Source organism: Podarcis bocagei, assembly GCF_964188305.1.
Source record: "Podarcis bocagei genome assembly, chromosome: 2".
NCBI lineage: Eukaryota > Metazoa > Chordata > Lepidosauria > Squamata > Lacertidae > Podarcis > Podarcis bocagei.
In genome coordinates, this window is record NC_138126.1 from 6,402,731 (window position 1) to 6,425,197 (window position 22,467).

The following is a 22,467-nucleotide window of genomic DNA, read 5'->3' on the forward strand; positions in this document are numbered from 1 at the left end:
TAAAATGGAAACATTTCGTTTAAATAAAAGCATACATGTGCTAGGAACTCCGCAAGAGCTGAGCTATTGTTTAGAATAGAACAGAAATACAATTTAAGAACCTATATATAATCTGAAAACAAGATTAGGCGAGAAAATAATTATAATCAGCCCAACAGTTACCAATAAAGTGCATGTATTACTCAGCCATAAATAAAACCTTCACAAATCCACCTTGGTTAGGAAGCACGCTAAATTGACAGCCTTTATAGCATATTTAACCTGAAGACTGGGGAAAGTCATTCTACACTTCAAGCTGGGATCCAAGGAATCGCTTCTGTCAACCGGAGGGAAAGTTCTGTTGAACAAATGAAATTGTTGGAGAGGCGATGGAGGAAATTGTTGGAATGATGATGATGGGAGAGAAATGCAAGATGGGCCTGTGACAGATTGCAATGGATTGCTTCGAAGTCGGTTCAGCAGCACATTGGGGGGTGGGAGGAATCACCCCCAACCGCCCTGTATTTCGCCAGAAGAAAGGTAGCAACCCTATTTTATGGGGTAGAAAGAAGCAGAATCCACAATGTCCCCAGCACCTTACAGTTTGGGGTCGGGGTGGAGGGTTGAAATATACTCAGAGTCGCAAAGTGATTTCATGCTCTTTATTCAGCTCATAGTGCGGAGGAGGAATGAATGAAAGTCCCCTCAAAGTATCTGCTTTATATACATTATTTACACAATGGGCTGCCCATGATTGGCTAATTCTGGAATTCTACTGTAAGCCAATCAGGTTGTGGATTCACTTCTATCTGGAGCATGATTGGGTGGTTCCTGCCAACCAATCATACTGCTGCATTGTTCTAAGACCAATCAGACTGCTGCATTCTGAATCCTATTGTTCTAGGACCAATCAGACTGTAGTTTGGATCCTATTGTTCTAGGACCAATCAGACTGCTGCCTTTTGGATCCTATTGTTCTAGGACCAATCAGACTGCTGCAGTTTGGATCCTATTCAATTCAGTACATAACAAGGGTGAAGGGGGATACTGGCTCTTCAAGGGTTAAAGGCAGCGATTATATTATGACAGAGGACTTCCTGGGGGAGAGGAAAAGCGTCACTTCCTCCTCCGTCTGTCACATTTGACAAGCTGCGAGGGAGGAGATTCTGCAGCGCGGAGGACTGTGCCTTTTGCAAGGTAGGAAAAGAGGGGGATTTATTTCTGACACGGGAGGGGGCTCCCGTGTCAGAGCAGGAGAGAAGCCCTCCGGGAGAGGAGCATGCATGGGGTTGCACCCCACATTTGAGCCCCCAAAGAGCTGCGGGGAGAGCAAAGGACCTCGAGGGCTGCAGGGGCGCCCCAGGAGGAGAGCAAGGCAAGAAGGCGAGGCGGGGGGGGGGGAGGGAGTTTTAGGGTGGGGTAGGAACCCCCCCAAAAAAGGAAAGGGGGCAGGATGGCTCTGGGGAGAGGAGGAAGGAGGCCTGGATGTTTTGGAAAGAAAGGGGTCGAGTAGAGAGGGCAGGATTAGACCAAAGGGGGGGGGTCTTGGATCGGGGGCTTTCTGCCTGCTGAGGAGATGCTCCGCTCTTGAGCTGCAGCCCCTTCCTCTAAAGTGGGGCTGGGGGAGGAGGTGGAATGGAGGGAGGCAGCCCTGTCACAGCTCCAGGCTGGCAGAGAGAGAAGGGAGCCAAAAAAGGAATGTTTTGAATGGTGGTGGGAAGAAGATCCTCTTTCAGGCATGACTCCACTTTCCTCACAGGGTGGGGTCCAGGAGGAAGGGGCCCCTCTTTTACGAAGGAAACTGCAAGTGGGTGCCCACACCTAGGCAGGCTTATCTTTCACCAGGAAAATATGTTGGGTGGGGAAATGGATGCAGGGCCTCAGAGGCTCCCTTTGCTTCTATCTCCCTCCCTCCCTCCCTCCCTCCCTCCCTCGAACCTGCATCTTCTGAGCTCCTCAGGAAGGATGGAAGAGGCAGATCCTGCGAACCTAGCGAGGATGGAAGGGGGAAGATGGACGGTTGACCTGGTCCGGCTGCCTCCCCCAACCTCTGACCGTTCCCCTCCAGGACACTCAGAGAGATCTGGTGAGTGGCAGGGAATGGAGTTGGGGGCATGGGGGGATGGAGAGTGGAAACAAGGAAATTCTGTGGCAAGATAAATCCCTGCAGGCTCCTTTTGCTTCTGCCTGAGTTACAGGGGGTTGGGGGGAGAGGATGGATGGATGGGGGGGAGGGACACCCCCCCCAAGTGAGCAGAAAAGACACAGGGGGGAGAAAAGGCAAGGAGGTCTTTCCAGCTCCCCTGGAAAGAAAACAAGGAGGGCTGCAGGGCCAGAGTTCTGGACTGGCAGAGATTAAAGATAGGCAGGAAATGAATATTTTCTCATGGTGACTTGGGCATAGCCAGGATTTGGGGGCTTCTGTCTACCAGCTCCATCTGGTACACAGGCTGAGACCCTACCTGCACACAGACTGTGGTACGTGCTATGGTTATCTCCCGCTTGGATTGCTACAATGTACTGTAGGTGGGGCTGCCTTTGAAAGTGACTCGGAAACTACAATTAATCCAGAAAGCGGCAGCTCAACTGGTGACTGGAAGCAGTTGCCAGGAGCATATAACACTGGTCTTAAAGGATCTACATCGGCTCAGGGTTTGTTTCTGAGCATCATTCAAAGTGTTGGTGCTGACCTTTAAAGCTCTAAACAGTCTTGACCCTGTAGACCTGAAGGAGCATCTCTAACCCCAGACACTGAGGTCCAGCTCTGGTTCCCTGATTGCCAGAAGTGAAGTTACAGGGAACCAGGCAGAGGGCCTGCTCAGTGGTGGCACCCTTCAGATGTCTTCCTGGTGCAACTGGACTTCTCCGCAACCCTTCCCCTCCGCAGGGAGGTGGGACCGATTCGGATGGTCCGCCCCCGCCACTTAATGGATCCAATTGGCTTCCAGAGAGTGGTAGGGGATGCTTTATCCCAAGTTGATGGCCTTTCAGTTGATTCCCTGGTGGCACGCTGGAATGCGGAGTTAACCAGGGCTATTGACTGTCTGGCTCCGAAGCGCCCTCTCCGATTGCATGGAGCCCGGACAGCCCCGTGGTTTTCCCCGGAGCTGAGGGTGATGAAACAATCGTTGAGACGGCTAGAGCGCCGGTGGCGGAAAACTCATTCTGAATCAGACCGGACACGGGTTAGAGCTCAACGTCGAGCCTACCAAGTGGCAATGGCGACGGCGAAGAGGGCCTTCTTCGCTGCCTCCATTGCATCTGCAGAAAACAGCAGCAGGAGACTTTTTCAGGTGGTTCGCAGTTTATCGGAACCACCTGTACCACCGGGGCCTGGTAGGGACCCCAAGATCTCCTGCAATGCTTTTGCAAAGTTTTTTGCAGATAAAATTGCTCAGATTCAGAAGGAGGTAGACTCCACCGTGGGAGCAGGGCCAGGGCGGGAGAGTGCTAGAGTTCTGTCTGGTCCTGTTATATGGGATCAATTCCAATCTGTTACCTCCGAGGATGTGGACAGGCTGCTTGGACGAGTGAAACCGACCACCTGTCTCCTTGATCTTTGCCCATCCTGGCTGATAAAAGCGAGCTGGGAAGGGCTGGGCGATGGGCTCTGCGGGGTGGTGAATGCTTCCCTCTGTGAGGGAGCCTTCCCAGACCCGCTGAAAGAGGCGGTCATTAAACTGCTTCTTAAAAAAACATCTTTAGACCCGGCCAATTTGGCCAACTATCGCCCAGTCTCAAATCTGCCATTCTTGGGCAAGGTGATTGAGCGGGTGGTTGCTGAGCAACTCCAAACACGCCTGGAGGAAACGGACCATTTGGATCCCTTCCAATCGGGATTCAGGCCTCATCATGGGACTGAAACTGCCTTGGTCGCGCTGGTTGATGATCTCCGGCGGGCTAGGGACAAAGGTGAGAGCTGTTTCCTAGTTCTACTGGATCTCTCAGCGGCCTTTGACACCATCGACCATAACATCCTTCTGGACCGTCTAGAGGGGCTGGGAGCTGGGGGCACTGTCATACAGTGGTTCCGCTCCTTCCTCCTGGGCCGTGTCCAGAAAGTGGTGGGGGGGGGTGAGTGTTCAGACCCCTGGGCTCTCACTTGTGGGGTGCCTCAGGGTTCTGTCCTCTCCCCCATGCTTTTTAATATCTATATGAAGCCGCTGGGAGAGATCATCAGGGGGTTTGGACTGGGTGTTCATCAGTATGCAGATGACACCCAGCTTTACCTCTCCTTTAAATCAGAACCAGTGAAGGCGGTGAAGGTCCTGTGTGAGTGCCTGGAGGCGGTTGGAGGTTGGATGGCGGCTAACAGATTGAGGTTGAATCCTGACAAGACAGAAGTACTGTTTTTGGGGGACAGGAGGCGGGCAGGTGTGGAGGATTCCCTGGTCCTGAATGGTGTAACTGTGCCCCTGAAGGACCAGGTGCGCAGCCTGGGAGTCATTTTGGACTCACAGCTGTCCATGGAGGCACAGGTTAACTCTGTGTCCAGGGCAGCTGTCTACCAGCTCCACCTGGTACGCAGGCTAAGACCCTACCTCCCTGTCTCGCCAGAGTGGTGCATGCTCTGGTTATCTCACGCTTGGACTACTGCAACGCGCTCTACGTGGGGCTACCTTTGAAGGTGACCCGGAAACTGCAATTAATCCAGAATGCGGCAGCTAGACTGGTGACTGGGAGTGGCCGCCGGGACCACATAACACCGGTTCTGAGAGATCTGCACTGGCTCCCAGTACGTTTCCGAGCACGATTCAAAGTGTTGGTGCTGACCTGTAAAGCCCTAAACGGCCTCGGTCCTGTATACCTGAAGGAGCGTCTCCACCCCCATCGTTCAGCCCGGACACTGAGATCCAGCGCCGAGGGCCTTCTGGCGGTTCCCTCATTGCGAGAAGTGAGCCTACAGGGAACCAGACAGAGGGCCTTCTCGGTAGTGGCGCCCGCCCTGTGGAACGCCCTCCCATCAGATGTCAAAGAGATAAAGAATTACCTGACATTCAGAAGACATCTTAAGGCAGCCCTGTTCAGGGAAGTTTTTAATATGTAATGCTGTACTGTTTTTAACACTGATTGGGAGCCGCCCAGAGTGGCTGGGGAAACTCAGCCAGATGGGCGGGGTATAAATAATAAATTATTATTATTATTATTATTATTATTATTATTATTATTATTATTATTATTATTATTATGTCAAGCAGATAAAGAACTATGTAGCTTTTAGAAGACATCTGAAGGCAGCCCTGTATTGGGCAGTTTGATGTTTTATATATGCTGTGGCTGAGGAAACCCAGCCAGATGGGCAGGGTATAAATAATAAAATCACCATCATCATCATCAGATGTTACAGAAAGTCTCACTAGGATGGTGATTTGGATTACATTTTTAATTGTCATCTTCCCTTAACTTTAGCAGGTGATGAACACGACAGTCATTGTTCTTGGGTCTCATCAGAAAGAACCAAGAATGAAGTCAAAGGAAAGACCTTTCAAGATCAAGAGGAAACAAGACCACAAGAGAAAAACCAAGAAGAAAATAGGAGGTATGAAGGCCTTCTAATGCAGACTGATAACGACCATCAAATCCCAGTCCAGAAAAAACATCAGAAGGGGAAGAGAACAAATGAGAGACCTTTATGTGGCAAAACATTCCAAAGTAAATCTAGGTTCAATTCACACTGCAGAATCCACACAGAGGAGAAACCGTGTGAATGCTTGGTGTGTGGAAAGAACTTCAGTGACAGCTCAGGCCTAAAATCACATGAAAAAATTCACGCAGGACAGGAATCATACAAATGCCTAGAATGTGGAAAGAGTTTCAATCGCCACTCATACCTTAAAAGACATTACAAAGTCCACACTGAGGAGAAACCATATACCTGTTTAGAGTGTGGAAAGGCCTTCACTAGCAGATCAAGCCTTGTATATCATAAAAAAATCCACACAGGGGAGAAACCATATACCTGTTTTGAGTGTGGAAAGGCCTTCACTAGCAGCTCAGGCCTTGCAATGCATCAAATAATCCACACAGGGGAGAAGCCATATAAATGTTTGGAGTGCGGAATGAGCTTCACTCATGGCTCAAGTCTTACATTGCATCAAAGAATTCACACTGGGGAGAAATCTTATAAATGTTTGGAGTGCGGAAGGAGCTTTGCTCACAGTGTTAGCCTTACTACACATAAGAGAACCCACACAGGGGAGAAACCATATAAATGCTTGGAATGTGGAAAGTGCTTCAGCCAGAGTTCACACCTTAGTTCACATAAGAGAACTCACACTGGTGAGAAGCCGTATAAATGCTTTGAGTGTGGGAAGAGCTTCAGTCATAGTTCACATCTTACTGTGCATGAGCGAATCCATACAGGGGAAAAACCATATAAATGTGTGACATGTGGAAAGAGCTTTAGTAACTCCACATCACTTGTTATCCACCGCAGAATCCATTCAGAAGAGAAGCCATATAAGTGCTTTGAGTGTGGAAAGAGCTTCCGGCATGGTACAGGCCTTCATAAACATCAAAAAATTCACAGAGGTGAAAAACCGTATGCATGTTTTGAGTGTGGAAAGAGCTTCACTCACAGATCACAGCTTAAATGTCATCAAAGAATTCACACAGGGGTGAAACCATATACCTGTTTTGAGTGTGGAAAGAACTTCACTGAAAGCTCATACCTTAGATCTCATCACAAAGTTCACACAGGGGAGAAACGATATAAATGTTTGGACTGTGGAAAGAGATTTGCACATGGATCTGGCCTTACTTCTCATAAAAGAATTCACACAGGGGAGAAACCATATATATGTTTGGAGTGTGGAAAGAGATTTGCACAGGGATCTGCCCTTACTTCTCATAAAAGAACTCACACAGGGGAGAAACCATATAAATGTTTGGAGTGTGGAAAGAGATTTGCACATGGATCTACGCTTACTTCTCATAAAAGAACTCACATGGGATAAACCATATATATACTTGGAATGTGGGAAAAGATTTGGTCAGATTTCACAACTCATTTTGCATAAGTGAATCAAGATGGGGAAAATATTTCGATTCTTGTAATGAGGAAAGCACTTTAAGTTGAGCACTGCTAATTTGCAAGATATAGGTTAATTAGATTTGGAGGGACATAATAACCGCTGGGCTTGGCACGCTTATTGAATTTATGGAAAGGCAAAAATACACAGATTTCTCAAATCATATTATAAGGAGATCAGTTCTTAAAGTTTGGGAGAAATACAAAGATCAGTTGGAGCCTAAAATCCCATGGTGGGCCTCTCCAGCAGAGGCCACAGTGGTGAAGAAAAAAAATACGTTGTGAAATTGGCCTGCTTATAAAATAATTTTAAAAGAAGATAACCGACTGAGATTTAAAAGTTTCGAGGAATTAAGAGATATTATTACAGATAGGTTCCAATATTATCAATTATTCAAAAATTTAAAGTAGAAAAAAATAGTTCACCAAGAACCTCAAGATTTGAATCCAACGTAATACACTCAAAAAGTAAAACTCTCTCTAAAGCTTATCGCCTCCTCCTCCACTGGGAAGTCGAGGAGGAAGAAGTTACATCAGCCATGATAAAGCGGTCTCACGACTTTGGAAATGTTATAATAATGTCCCAATGGGAAAATCTGTGGAAGAATAATTGGAGATTTACCACGTGCTGTGCCATAAGGGAAAACTTTTTAAAAATGCAGCACCGGTGGTATTTAACTCCATGGAAATTAGCCAAAATGTACAAAGGAGCCAAAAGTTACTGTTGTGGAGATCAAACAGGCTCACTGTATCCTATATGGTGGCAATGTAGCAAAAGAAAGAAATTTTGGGAGGAAATCCATTTAGAATTAGAAAAAATGTTAAGACTTTCCTTTACAGTGGGACCTTGGGTTAAGAACTTAATTTGTTCTGGAGGTCCGTTCTTAACCTGAAACTGTTCTTAACCTGAGGTAGCACTTTAGCTAATGTGGCCTCCTGCTGCTACCGCACGATTTCTGTTCTCATCCTGAAACAAAGTTCTTAACCGAGGTACTATTTCTGAGTTAGTGGAGTCTAACCTGAAGCATCTGTAACCTGAGGTGTCTGTAACAAGAGGTACCACTGTAATAGAAAGCCAGAGGCACATTTGTTGGGGATCACTGACTCAGATATTCCAAAACAAATTAAAGGTATTTTTCTGTATGCAACAGTGGCAGCGAAAGTCCTTATAGCCATCAAGGTGGAAAAGCAACATAATTCCTTCCAGTCAGGAGTGGATTCAAAAATTGACTGAATATGCTGAACTAGATAGCTTATCAGGAAAAAATAAACCGAGAGCTGAATTTGTATCAAAATGGGAGGCCTTTAGAATATATCTTAAACAAAACTATTCCATGTTAAAATCTGTAGCTACTTTAGAGTGATCTTAGCAGTCTTTATTAATTGCGTATATAAATATTACTAAACTGTGTAATAATAAAGGACAAAAATAATAAGGACCTAACAGAAGCAGAAGACATCAAGAGGAGGTGGCAAGAATACACAGAGGAACTATACCAGAAAGAAATGGATGTCTCGTACACCCCCGGTAGTGTAGTTGCTGACCTTGAGACATCCTGGAGAGTGAAGTCATATGGGCCTTAGAAAGCACTGCTAATAATAAGGCCAGTGGAAGTGATGACATTTCAGCTGAACTATTTAAAATGTTAAAAGATGATGCTGTTAAGGTGCTACACTGAACAAGCCAGAAAGTTTGGAACACTCAGCAGTGACCAGAGAATTGGAGAAGATCAGTCTACATCCCAATCCCAAAGAAGGGCAGTGCCAAAGAATGCTCCAACTACCGCACAATTGCACTCATTTCACACACTATCAAGGTTATGCTTAAAATTCTACAAGGCAGGCTTAAGCAGTATGTGGACCGAGAGCTCCCAGAAGTGCAAGCTGGATTTAGAAGAGGCAGAGGAACCAGAGACCAAATTGCAAACATGCGCTGGATTATGGAGAAAGCTAGAGAGTTCCAGAAAGACATCTACTTCTGCTTCATTGACTATGCAAATGCCTTTGACTGTGTCGACCACAGCAAACTATGGCAAGTTCTTAAAGAAATGGGAGTGCCTGATCACCCCATCTGTCTCCTGAGAAATCTCTATGTGGGACAAGAAGTGACAGTTAGAACTGGATATGGAACAACTGATTGGTTCAAAATTGGGAAAGTAGTACGACAAGGCTGTATATTGTCTCCCTGCTTATTTAACTTATATGCAGAATTCATCATGCGAAAGGCTGGGCTGGATGAATCCCAAGCCGGAATTAAGATTGCCGGAAGAAATATCTACAACCTCAGATATGCAGATGACACAACCTTGATGGCAGAAAGTGAGTAGGAATTAAAGAACCTTTTATTGAGGGTGAAAGAGGAGAGCGCAAAATATGGTCTGAAGTTGAACATCAAAAAAACGAAGATCATGCCCACTGGGCCCATCACCTCCTGGCAAATAGAAGAGGAAGAAATGGAGGCAGTGAGAGATTTTACTTTCTTGGGCTCCATGATCACTGCAGATGGTGACAGCAGTCACGAAATTAAAAGACACCTGCTTCTTGGGAGAAAAGCGATGGCAAACCTAGACAGCATCTTAAAAAGCAGAGAAATCACCTTGCCAATAAAGGTCCATATAGTTAAAGCTGTGGTTTTCCCAGTAGTGATGTATGGAAGTGAGAGCTGGACCATAAAAAAGGCTGATTGCTGAAGAATTGATGCTTTTGAATTCTGGTGCTGGAGGAGACTCTTGAGAGTCCCATGGACTGCAAGAAGATCAGACCTCTCCATTCTTAAGGAAATCAGCCCTGAGTGCTCACTGGAAGGACAGATCATGAAGCTGAGGCTCCAATACTTTGGCCACCTCATGAGAAGAGAAGACTCCCTAGAAAAGACCCTGATGTTGGGAAAGATGGAGGGCACAAGGAGAAGGGGACGAAAGAGGACGAGATGGCTGGACAGTGTTCTTTAAGCTACCAGCATGAGTTTGACCAAACTGCGGGAGGCAGTGGAAGACAGGAGTGCCTGGCATGCTCTGTTCCATGGGGTCACAAAGAGTCGGACACGACTAAACAACTAAACAACAAAAAAACTGTAAAAATAATATAAAAAATAATATTTTGGTATGGCAGTAAAGTTATTTAGAAAGAACTAAGGAATAAATGGGAGGTTGGGTTTAATGATAATGAGTTATTTTTTTTTACTGTAACATGAAATTGCAATCTCAAATTTGTGTCATATTCTTTATCTTTATCTTAATAATAAAAATAGATAGTTTAAGTTTTCTTTTCTTTCCCCCTTAATTTGTACTCTTTATTGGTATTGTCTTTTTGTAATATTTTTTTCCAGTTATGTAATTTTCCCCCCAGTTATGTAAGAGAGCTTCTTTCACTTCTTTCATTTAAATTCACGTAAATACAGAGATTACAATTACTTCCTGGCTTTCCGACTCTTCCTGCATCTGTATTTTATGCAAGGAGTAAAAATACATCTAATCCTAAGCTTTAGGAATAAATTTCTGACTGCAAGTGAGATGAGCTACCTTGGAAGGCGGTGAACTCTCCTTCATTTTTTTAGGTTTTTCAGCAGAGGTCGGGTTTTTTTCTGCATTGCAGGGGGTTGGTCTAGATCAGGGATTGTCGATCTGGTTCCTACCGCACACTAGTGGGCATTTCAGGATTCTAACTGGGCAGTAGGGGGTTCGGAATCCTCCTTCCATCAAGTCCTGGTGGGCGGTAAGGAAATTTTACCATTAAGAAAGATGCATTAGTGGGCGGTAAGTATAAAAAGGCTGACTACCCCTGGACTGGGACGCAGTTGGTGCTGTGGTCTAATCCACAAAACCTAGGGCTTTCCTATCAGAAGGTTGGCGGTTTGAATCCCGTGACGGGGTGAGCTGCCGTTGCTCGGTCCCTGCTCCTGCTAACCTAGTAGTTCGAAAGCACATCGAAGTGCAAGTAGATAAATAGGTCCTGCTCCGGCGGGAAGGTAAACGGCGTTTCCATGCACTGCTCTGGTTCGCCAGAAGCGGCTTAGTCACGCTGGCCACATGACCCGGAAGCTGTACGCTGGCTCCCTTGGCCAGTAAAGCGAGCTGAGCGCCGCAGCCCCAGAGTCATCCGCAACTAGACTTAACGGTCAGGGGTCCCTTTACCTTTCCCCCCCCCCAATTCCAAGCTTTCCATTTCCAGCTCTATCGGACTGTGGTCTGAGATTACTTTCGGTCTTATTTCTATTAATTTAACTCTTGACATAATTCACTCGAGATCCATATCTGATCTATCCGTGACATCGACTGGTTAGGTCCGGAATGAAAGGTGAATTGTTTGTCTAGCGGATGTCTGAGGCGCCAAATGTCTGTCAAATTGCAGTTTTCCATCATTGAGAAGAAGGATTTTGGTAGTTTTCCTTCTTTACTTACTCCTTTCCTAAGTCTATCCGCTTCTAGAGAAACCACCCCATTCATGTCACCCAATAAAATGATTTTTTGGTCCAAATATTCAAGTAGTTTCTCTTCTAAGTTTTTAAAGAATTCAGTCTTATTACCATTTGGAGCGTAAACCCCAACTACAACCAGGTTTTCTCCCTGCCAGTTAAGACGAACCGCTATCACCCTCCCCTCCTCGTCTTTGAAAATTGTTTTGGCTTCAATCCTGTTTTTAATGTATAATACCACCCCTCTTTTCCTTTCCTTATCAGAAGATTCAAATTCATTTCCCAATCTTTTATTGATTAACACTTTTTTATGCCTTCTAGCCATGTGCGTTTCTTGTAGACAGATAATGTCCAGATTTTTCTTTTTCAGAAATTGCTCAATTTTATTCCTCCTTTTTTCCCGTTCATCCCATTAATATTCCAGTTCCAAATTTTTAACCCCATGGTGTCTAACTCTCGCCTAAGCTTTCCTTTTCTTTATAAATTCGCTGGGTCTTCTTCTTCCTCCTCTTCCTCTTCGTCCGATCTGCTTCCTCTACCCTCCTCCTCCCCCCCCCTGTTCCTGGTTCTCCTGGTAGTCTTCCCTCTGCTCCCCCTGCTCCGTTCGCCTCTACTCTCAATTCCTTATATTTCCTCAGAAATTTCCCGGTTTCTTCCAGGTTTGATAACCTGTGCCTCTTGCCTCTATACATAAATGATAATCCTTCCGGGAATTCCCATCTAAATTCATTTTTTTTTTTCTTCAATGTCTGCGCCAATGATTTGTAAGAGTCTCTTCGTTTAAGTAATCTGATTGGGATGTCTTTAAAGATGATTATGCAGTTCCCATCTATGTACAGCCTCTTTTCCCTATTCTTTTGAAGAATCCTATTCCTCATTTCTTTATCCTTAAATGTAATCAGGCAATCGCCTGTGAATTTCTTTACTTTTGTTGTTTTAACACGCATTCTGAATGCGTCCCTTTACCTTTACCCCTGGACTAGATGATTCTTGTGGTCCCTTCCAACACTACATTTGTATTATTCTTTGACCTTGAGTTTCCGGTTCTGGTCTTGCACCATGGCGGCAGCTCCCTCGACATTGGAGGCAGGCACAAATGAAGGGGTAGGGAACGAAAGGGTTTAAGCATTCCTGGAAACCTCCTGGGGTACGAGGGAGCAGGCTGACCCGCAGCCGTCTCAACGGCTCACTCCCACGCAGATCAGCATGGGGGCAGATGGAGGAGTTGGGTCATCACCTTTGCCATGATGCAACCCCCTCGGACCGCCATCAAAAGCGGAGGTTCTCCTTATAATTGGATTTTATTGGCCGTGCACTGGAGGAGATGTGGACACTAGAAGCTATATGTGGTTTGAAAGGAGTGAAGGTGGGGAGAACCTTGTTTTGACCGATGTCGTTGGGAAACTAGAGCTTAACCCCACCACCACAAAAAAGGAGTGTGGATTTAAGGAGGTGTTGACATACAACCTATTTTTAAGAGGAAGGACATTGGCTAAACAAAAAAACGCTATCATAGAGGTGAGAGGAATTACACAAGGGCACATGAATAGCAGTGGTCCCTGAATGCTTGGAGAGAAAAACCCTTCCCGTCTAAGACAAGGAAGAAAGTTGTTGATCAACTAAAAGGAGGCCTGTTGTTTATCTTGAAGTGGTACGGAGGGGGAGCTGAGTTGAGGAGGACGGGACTTCATCTTGTGACTTCAGGTCCGCCCTGAACCACGCTGGAATGACAACATTGGGACAACATTCCTACTGCCCAAGGTTGCGGCAGGAAAAACATCAGCGGCAGAGATATACCCATTTTGACTCTCCTGCACCCTATCTGCATAACGTAGCAATTATAAAATATAAATGCGCATTTACTCTCACAAGATTGAATATACTGCCTTCGGTTGTACTTGAGGGACAATTCCAACAAATTCCACACAAAAAACGATTATGTCCCTGTGGAGATGGCAGTACCGAATCAGTGGCACATGTCCTTCTGGTTTGCATTCTTTATAAATATTTGAAGAGTGAGGTTATCACCCCTATTTTATTGTCCATTCCGGGTCTCCCAGCCACTGTCACAGTGTTTTTTTTTTCTCAGCAGACCAAGATGAGCAAGTGACATCAAAATTTGCAAGGTTTTAAGCTGGGGCAATTAGAATAAGATCCACTATCTGACTATTGATTCAAAACCCCAAAATGTATTTTATATAATTGCGTTTTTATCTTTTCGCCGCTTCCGCGCATGCGTTTGACATCATTTTGAGCACCTGCACATATGTGAGCGGCGAAACATGGAAGTAACGCGCTCCGTTACTTCCAGGTCGCTGCGGAGCGCAACCTGAAAATATTTAAGCTGAAGCGTATTCATCCCGAGGTATGACTGTACTAGGATAGAGAGCTGACTGCACCTGTGATTTTACAGTGGTACCTTGGGTTACATACGCTTCACGTTACATACGCTTCAGGTTACAGACTCCGCTAACCAAGAAATATTGCATCAGGTTAAGAACTTTGCTTCAGGATGAGAACAGAAATTGTGCTCCAGCGGCACGCCGGCAGCAGGAGGCCCCATTAGCTAAAGTGGTGCTTCAGGTTCAGAATGAATTAAGTACTTAACCCGAAGTACCACTTTATGATGCACAATTTTAATCAATGGGTGGCTCTTTCCACACACACAGAGCACAAATCTGTTAGGCCACATTCACTCCACATATCCAAAGCCCCATGAAACCCCCTAAGATTTCTGGGAGCTTGTTTTGCTGGTTAAGGGTGCTGTGAGTTGTGACAATAAACTATTCTAGCTGGGAGCAAAATCTGTAGTGTCGGGGGGGGGGAGGGGCAATACGGGCTCTTCAAGGGTTAAAAGGAGCGATTATATTATGACAGAGGACGTCCTGGGGGGGGGGAGGGGAAAAGGGTCACTTCCTCCTCCCTTTGTCACATTTGAACAGCTGCGAGGGAGGAGGACATTCTGCAACGCGGAAGACTGTGCCTTTTGCAAGGTAGGAAAAATAGGGATATATTGGGGGGGGGAGGGGCTCCGGAGCCAGAGCAGTTCCTTCGCAGGAGAGAAGCCCTCCGGGAGAGGGCAGTTTTGCAAAGGGGCAGCGGTGGGAGGGCGCATGCGTGGAGTTGCCCCCCCCAATTCAGCCCCCCAAGAGCTGCGATGAGTGCAAAAGGCTTTTAGGGGTGCAGGGGCGCCCCAGAGCAGGCGGGGGAAGAGGCAGTTTTAGGGTGGGCTAGGAAACGCCCCCAAAGGAAAGGAGGCAGGATGGCTCTGGGAAGAGGAGGAGGGAGACATTCATGTTTTGGGAAAAGAGGGGGGGGGAGGGCAGGGTCAGCTGGAAACTCATTTCAGCTCTACAAAGACATGGGCTCTTTTATCTTCGATGCCTTCCCCGTCTGGGGGGGGGTTCAGGAGGAAAGCCCCCAAGGAGGGCGCAGTCTCTCTGTATAGCAGACCAGCCCTAGGAAGGAACCAAGGTGTTGGGAGAGATGGAGGAGGGAAGACTTTAAGGATGGGAAGAGGAGAACCACTGGCCATAAAGTTTCATTAGTTTCTCACCACCAGCAACTTGTGCAGCAGAACTGGGGGCTCCAAGCGCAGTCCGCTGCCTACACAGTCATACCTTTGCTCCACCTGGGCTACTATTGTCCACACGGACCGGCAGCAATTGCTCTTCTGGGTTTTCAGACGTGGTTTCTCAGCCTTGCCTGGGGACTGAATCTGGGGCTTCCTGCCTGCGGAAGAGATGCGCTGCCCTCGAACTGCAGCCCCTTCCCCTAGAGTGGGGTTGCAGGACGAGGTGGAACAGAGGGAGGCAGCAGTGTCACAGTTCCAGGTTGGCAGAAAAGGAAAGGGATGTTTTTATTGGTGGTGGGAAGAAGATCTTATTTCAGGCATGGTTCCAGTTTTCAGGCATGGCTTCACATTCACCAGGAACATGTCTTGGGCAGGAAACTGACTGCAGTCTGAGGCTGCCTTTGCTTCTTCCGCCCTCCCAGGAACCTGCAGCTTCTGAGCTCTTCAATCCAAGCGAGGATGGAAGGAGGAAGATGGACGGTTGACCTGGACAGACTGTCTCCTGCCTCCCTCCAAACAATCTCTGAGCGTTGTCCTCCAGGACCCTCAGAGACATCTGGTGAGTTCCAGGAGAGAGGGACTTGGAGGGATGGAGAGTGAAACAACGAATAAAATAAAGGGGGGGAGATTTTACTGTGGAGGCTGTGGGTGGGCCCCCGATATATTGGGAGGCATCCCCTCCGGCAGGAAAATCCCTGGAGGGGCTCTGAAGCCGCCTTTGCTTCTCTCTCACCCCCAAAATCTGCAGCTTGTTCAAACTTCTGAGTCCTGCAAAATAGTTCCAAAGAGGCTGGATTTGTGGTCCTGAGCTGGGGCTCCCCACCTCTGAGGCTGGGAGAGGTTGGCTGAGTTTCAGAGGGTTGGGGGTGGAGAAGAAGAAATGGATGGGTGGGGGCTGGAGGGAACTCCTCCCTACAGCAAGCAGAAAAGACAGGAGAACATAAAATGCAAGAAGGTCTTGACTTGGAGGAAGGCAGGGGAGAGGTCTTCTCCAAAGTCTCTCACCTGGAGCATGCACCAATATGTTGCCAGAAGAGGAGGAATAGGCAGAGGATCCCTATATAGATATAAAAACCACCGCGTTCAATGGGATCTACTTTCAGGTCACTACTATGCCCCCCATCCCATGAGACGTGGGTGCAAAGCCCATTCTACCTGGCCAAGGGGGTGGAGCCCAGGCTCACTTGAACAGCCAAAAGAGGCTCCTGGGAGGCCACTGGGACATTGCTGTAACACCTCTTGGGTTGGGGCAACTGGCTAAAATGCTTTAAACGGTTCTGATTTTGGTTCCTCTGTTTTGTTTTTGTTGGGTTGGTGTTGGTTAATTGTTTAGTTGGGGTCGGTGGTTATTTTAATTTGGGTATAGCTGTAAACATGTTGTTATTATTGTTGCTATTTTTATTATTCGTTTGTTTGTTGCCTGTATAGGATATTTCTGTTTTTTATGTTTGATGTTTTGGTCTGTTTTTATATATGCTGTTAGCTGCTCAGGGTGGCTGGGGAAACCCAACAGATGGCAGGGATATAAAGTTTACATATATGCCCCATTTGGGCTTCTGCAGGGGCAGGAGAATATCTAGGGCATAGGAATCCCGGCAGCTTCTCTGAGGCTCCTTTTACTTCTCCCTCCCTCCTTCCCAAGTAACCTGCAGCTTCTTTAGGCTTCTGAGCTCCTCAGGAAGGATGAAAGAGGCTGATCCTCTTTGACCCTCTTTCTGCTAACAACAACCCCTTGAAGATCCCGGGCCCCAGGGAAATTAGACTGGCCTTGACTAGAGCCAGGGCCTTTTCAGCCGTGGCCCCGGCCTGGTGGACCTCTCTCCCACAAGAGACCAGGGCCCTGCGGGATTTGACATCTTTCCGCAGAGCCTGCAAGACGGAGCTGTTCCGCCAGGCCTTTGAGCAGGATGGAGTTTGACTTACTTTCCTTTGTATAAAACAAGCCCGAAGGAGGCCCCCAACCTGCTCACAGGTCCTTGTATGATCAGTGGAAACAGTTGGTCCTGGCAAGTATTAACCACTCTCAATTCCAACCTGATAATTGCCACCTGTTTAGATTTTAACTTGTCTGAATTAATTTTAAGATGTATTTTAATTAATTGATGTCTGTTTTTATGCATATTGTGTTGTTTTTATGATGTTAGCCACTCTGGGCCCTGCCTCAGCTGGAGAGGGCAGGATACAAAAATTATTATTATTATTATTATTATTATTATTATTATTATTATTATTCTCCTCCTGCAGACCTAGCGAGGATGGAAGGGGGAAGATGGACGGTTGACTTGGTCAGGCTTTCTCCCACCACATTTGAATGTTCCCTCCCAGGACCCTCAGAGAGATCTGGTGAGTTGCAGGGAATGGAGATGGGGACCTGGGGAGATGCTGTGGGTAAGGAAGCTCCCCTGGCGACAAAACGAGGAAGGCTGCAGGGTCAGAGTTCTGGAATGGCAGAGATAAAATGTAGACAGAAAAAGAAATGCTTTTCGATGGTGGCATGGGCGCAAGATTTTTGGTGGGGGCGGCAGGCCTTTTGTTAGGGGGGCAGCACTGGCATGATTGGCCAGTTAGTTAAGTATTTCTAATGTTTTACCTGATCTGGGGGGGCTGCCCCCCACCCCTCCTTGGCTATGCCCATGAATGGTGGTGTGAAGAAAATTCTTTTTCAGAGTATAATGTTGTCTTGGGTCCTGAATCTTCCGACACTCACTGGTATAGCTGCAGCAATTGCCAGATGAGGGACTGAATGGGCTTCATCTCAGTATGGAGACAGATTTCCCCTCAGTTTGCATCAGCCAAGCTGCCAGGTCAGCAGTGAGAGACTTGTGGGTCATGGCAGCAGTCCCTCTCTAGCCCACAAAGCCATTTTCCTCAAACCGTGTCAGCTAACGGAATGAGGTTGAATCCTGACAAGTCAGAAGTACTGCTATTGGGAGACAGGGGGCAGGTGGTTTTGGTGACTCTCTGGTCCTGAACGGGGTATCTGTGCCCTTGTAGGAGCAGGTGCACAGCCTGGGAGACATTTTGGATTCAGAGTTGTCCATGGAGGCGCAGGTCAATTCTGTGTCCAGGGCAGCTGTCAACCAGTTCCATCTGGGATGCAGGCTGAGACCCTCCCTGCCCATACAATGTCTCCCCAGAGTGGTGCATGCTCTAGTTATCTTCCGCTTGGACTACTGCAATGCACTCTACGTGGGGCTACCTTTGAAGGTGACTCAGAAACTCCAATTTATCCAGAATGGGGCAGCTAGACTGGTGACTGGGAGCGGCTGCCAGTACCATATCACGCTGGTCCTAAAGGATTTTCACTGGCTCCCAGTACGTTTCCTTTTTGTTTGTAAATAATATTTATTCAGTTTTCCAAGTAAACAATCCAACAAAAATCACATTAAAGACATTCCAAATTATTATATAATCAAAGAGTCCGAATGTTGTGTCAAATTATGTCTTTTTTTTTATTTAGCCTCCCGTACTCTGAGTTTGGAGGGTGGCTATCATCTCAAATTTGTTCGGCTTCCAAGTTAGTCCAGGTGTTTCCCATGAATCAGTCCGGTGTTATTCCTTCATTCATTTTTCACAGCCTCTGAGTTCATCCAGCAAACAAGTTAAATCAAACAATATGTTCCTGTCAAAACAAAACAAATTCTTGTAGTAGCACCTTATAGACCAACTAAGTCGTTATTGTTATGAGATTTTGTGTGCATGCACACTTCTTCAGATACACGATAGCTCATACCAATAACAAACTTAGTTGGTCTCTAAGGTGCTGCTTAGGGACACGGGTGGCACTGTGGGTTAAACCACAGAGCCTAGGACTTGCCGATCAGAAGGTTGGCGGTTCGAATCCCCGTGACGGGGTGAGCTCCCGTTGCTTGGTCCCTGCTCCTGCCAACCTAGCAATTCGAAAGCACGCCAAAGTGCAAGTAGATGAATAGGTACCACTCTGGCGGGAAGGTAAACGGCATTTCCGTGCGCTGCTCTGGTTCGCCAGAAGCGGCTTAGTCATGCTGTCCACATGACCCGGAAGATGTACGCCGGCTCCCTCGGCCAATAAAGCGATATGAGCGCCGCAACCCCAGAGTCGGTCACGACTGGACCTAATGGTCAGGGGTCCCTTTACATTTACCTTTATGGTGCTTCTAGAAGAATTTGTTTGGTTTTATTTTGACTACGGCAAACCAACACGCCTACCTACCTGTATCTAGAAATATGTTCCTGTGTGGATGATTTCTTCTCCATGTCTTTACTTTCATTTCTTCATTCAAAATATGCACAATGACATGGCTTAAAATGGAGAAATTCTGGCTCTCTGCCAACTATTCCGGGCATACATCCAAATAGATAAGCCCGCACTTTGGCCAGAAAGCCTTGACTCCCCAATCCACTTGTGAAAGTCCATTAAAAATAATATCATCTTTTTCATAAATCATCTCCACACATTTAATGATGAAGTCAAAATAAGTTTCAAATATTATAGTGCACTCCAATCTCTCTTGCTTACATAGTCCACCGGCAGAGTCAATCCTTTCCGGAGGGTGGGGAGAATTTTGCCAGGTAAAATAGCAAATACAGAATCTATCAAGGGAAACAAAGAAGGCTCACTCCCTGTCTTTGTTCTGACGTACCAGCTCCGTCGTGATGATAATCCCTCTTCAATTCAAATCTTTTTAGTTCCTCAGTGACTGAATCAATTAGCAGAGTAACATATCCCTCCTCACTCCAAGTATGCCCGTTAATTAAATCCAATTTCTCATCTTCAAAAACAGTAATTTGTTTGCTCATGGCAGTGACTTTGGAGAGTTGCCATCCCCCAGCGCCCCCATCCCCCTCATTCCTTTCCGGATTGGGGGCTGGTGTTGTTATTGGGAGGGTGATTACCCCCATCTCATGCAAAAGAGCTGTGATGTTGTTTTCAGCCTCCGCCAGGGTGAGCCCAACCGGAAGTGCTGCCTCTGTTGCTCCCAGTACATTTCCGAGTACAATTCAAAGTGTTGGTGCTGACCTTTAAAGCCCTAAATGGTGGCGACCCTGTAGACCTGAAGGAATGTTTCCATCAGCTTTTTCTTCTCACTGGTGGTGTCCTCCCTTCGGTTGACTACGTAACTTTTAGAAGACACCTGAAGGCAGCCCTGTATTGGGCAGTTTTTAATGTTTAATGTTTTACCATCTTTTACATATGCACTTAAGCTGCCCAGCATGGCTGGGGAAACCCAGCCAGATGGGTGGGGTGTAAATAATAAAATCACCATCAGATGTTACAAAAAGTCTCACTAGGATTGTGATTTGGATTACATTTTTGATTATGATCTTCCCTTAACTTTAGCAGGTAATCAAGGCAACAGTCATCGTTCTTGGGTCTCATCAGAGAGAACCAAGAATGAGGTCAAAGGAAAGACCTTTCAAGATCAACAAGAAACAAGACCACAAGAGAAAAACCAAGAAGAGATTGGGAGGAATGATGGTCTTCTTACACAGACGGATAACGGCCATCGAATCCGAGTCCAGAAAAAACATCAGAAGGGGAAGAGAACAAATGAGAGACCTTTATGTGGCAAAACATTCCAAAGTAAATCTAGGTTCAATTCACACTGCAGAATCCACACAGAGGAGAAACCGTGTAAATGCTTGGTGTGTGGAAAGAACTTCAGTGACAACTCTGGCCTAAAATCACATGAAAGAATTCACGCAGGACAGGAATCATACAAATGCCTAGAATGTGGAAAGAGTTTCAATCACCACTCAAACCTTAAAAAACATCACAAAGTCCACAGTGAGGAGAAACCATATGCCTGCCTAGAGTGTGGAAAGGCCTTCACTAGCAGCTCAGGCCTTGTATATCATCAAAGAATTCACACAGGGGAGAAACCATATACCTGTTTTGAGTGTGGAAAGGCCTTCACTAGCAGCTCAGGCCTTGCAATGCATCAAAAAATCCACACAGGGGAGAAGCCATATAAATGTTTGGAGTGCGGAATGAGCTTCGCTCATGGCTCAAGTCTTACATTGCATCAAAGAATTCACACTGGGGAGAAATCTTATAAATGTTTGGAGTGCGGAAGGAGCTTTGCTCACAGTGTTAGCCTTACTACACATAAGAGAACCCACACAGGGGAGAAACCATATAAATGCTTGGAATGTGGAAAGTGCTTCAGCCAGAGTTCACACCTTAGTTCACATAAGAGAACTCACACTGGTGAGAAGCCGTATAAATGCTTTGAGTGTGGGAAGAGCTTCAGTCATAGTTCACATCTTACTGTGCATGAGCGAATCCATACAGGGGAAAAACCATATAAATGTGTGACATGTGGAAAGAGCTTTAGTAACTCCACATCACTTGTTATCCACCGCAGAATCCATTCAGAAGAGAAGCCATATAAGTGCTTTGAGTGTGGAAAGAGCTTCCGGCATGGTACAGGCCTTCATAAACATCAAAAAATTCACAGAGGTGAAAAACCGTATGCATGTTTTGAGTGTGGAAAGAGCTTCACTCACAGATCACAGCTTAAATGTCATCAAAGAATTCACACAGGGGTGAAACCATATACCTGTTTTGAGTGTGGAAAGAACTTCACTGAAAGCTCAAGCCTTAGATCTCATCACAAAGTTCACACAGGGGAGAAACGATATAAATGTTTGGACTGTGGAAAGAGATTTGCACATGGATCTGGCCTTACTTCTCATAAAAGAATTCACACAGGGGAGAAACCATATATATGTTTGGAGTGTGGAAAGAGATTTGCACAGGGATCTGCCCTTACTTCTCATAAAAGAACTCACACAAGGGAGAAACCATATAAATGTTTGGAGTGTGGAAAGAGATTTGCACAGGGATCTACGCTTACTTCTCATAAAAGAACTCACACAGGGGAGAAACCATATAAATGTTTGGAGTGTGGAAAGAGATTTGCACATGGATCTACGCTTACTTCTCATAAAAGAACTCACATGGGATAAACCATATATATACTTGGAATGTGGGAAAAGATTTGGTCAGATTTCACAACTCATTTTGCATAAGTGAATCAAGATGGGGAAAATATTTCGATTCTTGTAATGAGGAAAGCACTTTAAGTTGAGCACTGCTAATTTGCAAGATATAGGTTAATTGGATTTGGAGGGACATAATAACCGCTGGGGTTAGCACGCTTATTGAATTTATGGAAAGGCAAAAATACACAGATTTCTCAAATCATATTATAAGGAGATCAGTTCTTAAAGTTTGTGAGAAATACAAAGATCAGTTGGAGCCTAAAATCCCATGGTGGGCCTCTCCAGCAGAGGCCACAGTGGTGAAGAAAAAAAATACGTTGTGAAATTGGCCTGCTTATAAAATGATTTTAAAAGAAGATAACCGACTGAGATTTAAAAGTTTCGAGGAATTAAGAGATATTATTACAGATAGGTTCCAATATTATCAATTATTCAAAAATTTAAAGTAGAAAAAAATAGTTCACCAAGAACCTCAAGATTTGA

At 45.9% G+C, this 22,467-nt stretch overlaps 1 protein-coding gene across 4 annotated transcripts; it reads left to right on the forward strand.

The window, feature by feature from the left end:
• The first annotated feature begins 1,191 nt into the window (after positions 1-1,191).
• LOC308580482 (uncharacterized protein) lies at positions 1,192-22,197 on the forward strand. 4 transcript variants are annotated; one of them, XM_081182188.1, is made up of 4 exons: positions 1,194-2,065; positions 15,452-15,556; positions 17,242-17,340; positions 20,318-22,197. In XM_081182188.1, exons 1-4 carry the CDS (start codon positions 1,687-1,689, stop codon positions 21,946-21,948), a joined length of 2,214 nt encoding a protein of 737 aa, XP_081038314.1. In that variant the 5' UTR covers positions 1,194-1,686; the 3' UTR covers positions 21,949-22,197. The 4 variants fall into 4 exon arrangements, 2 of the variants coding, with proteins under 2 accessions (XP_081038314.1, XP_081038315.1); XM_081182189.1 differs by having other exon boundaries at positions 20,321-22,197; XR_014004827.1 differs by lacking the exons at positions 15,452-15,556; positions 17,242-17,340; positions 20,318-22,197 and adding exons at positions 5,389-8,310; positions 9,065-9,211 and having other exon boundaries at positions 1,192-2,065.
• Positions 22,198-22,467: the final 270 nt, after the last annotated feature.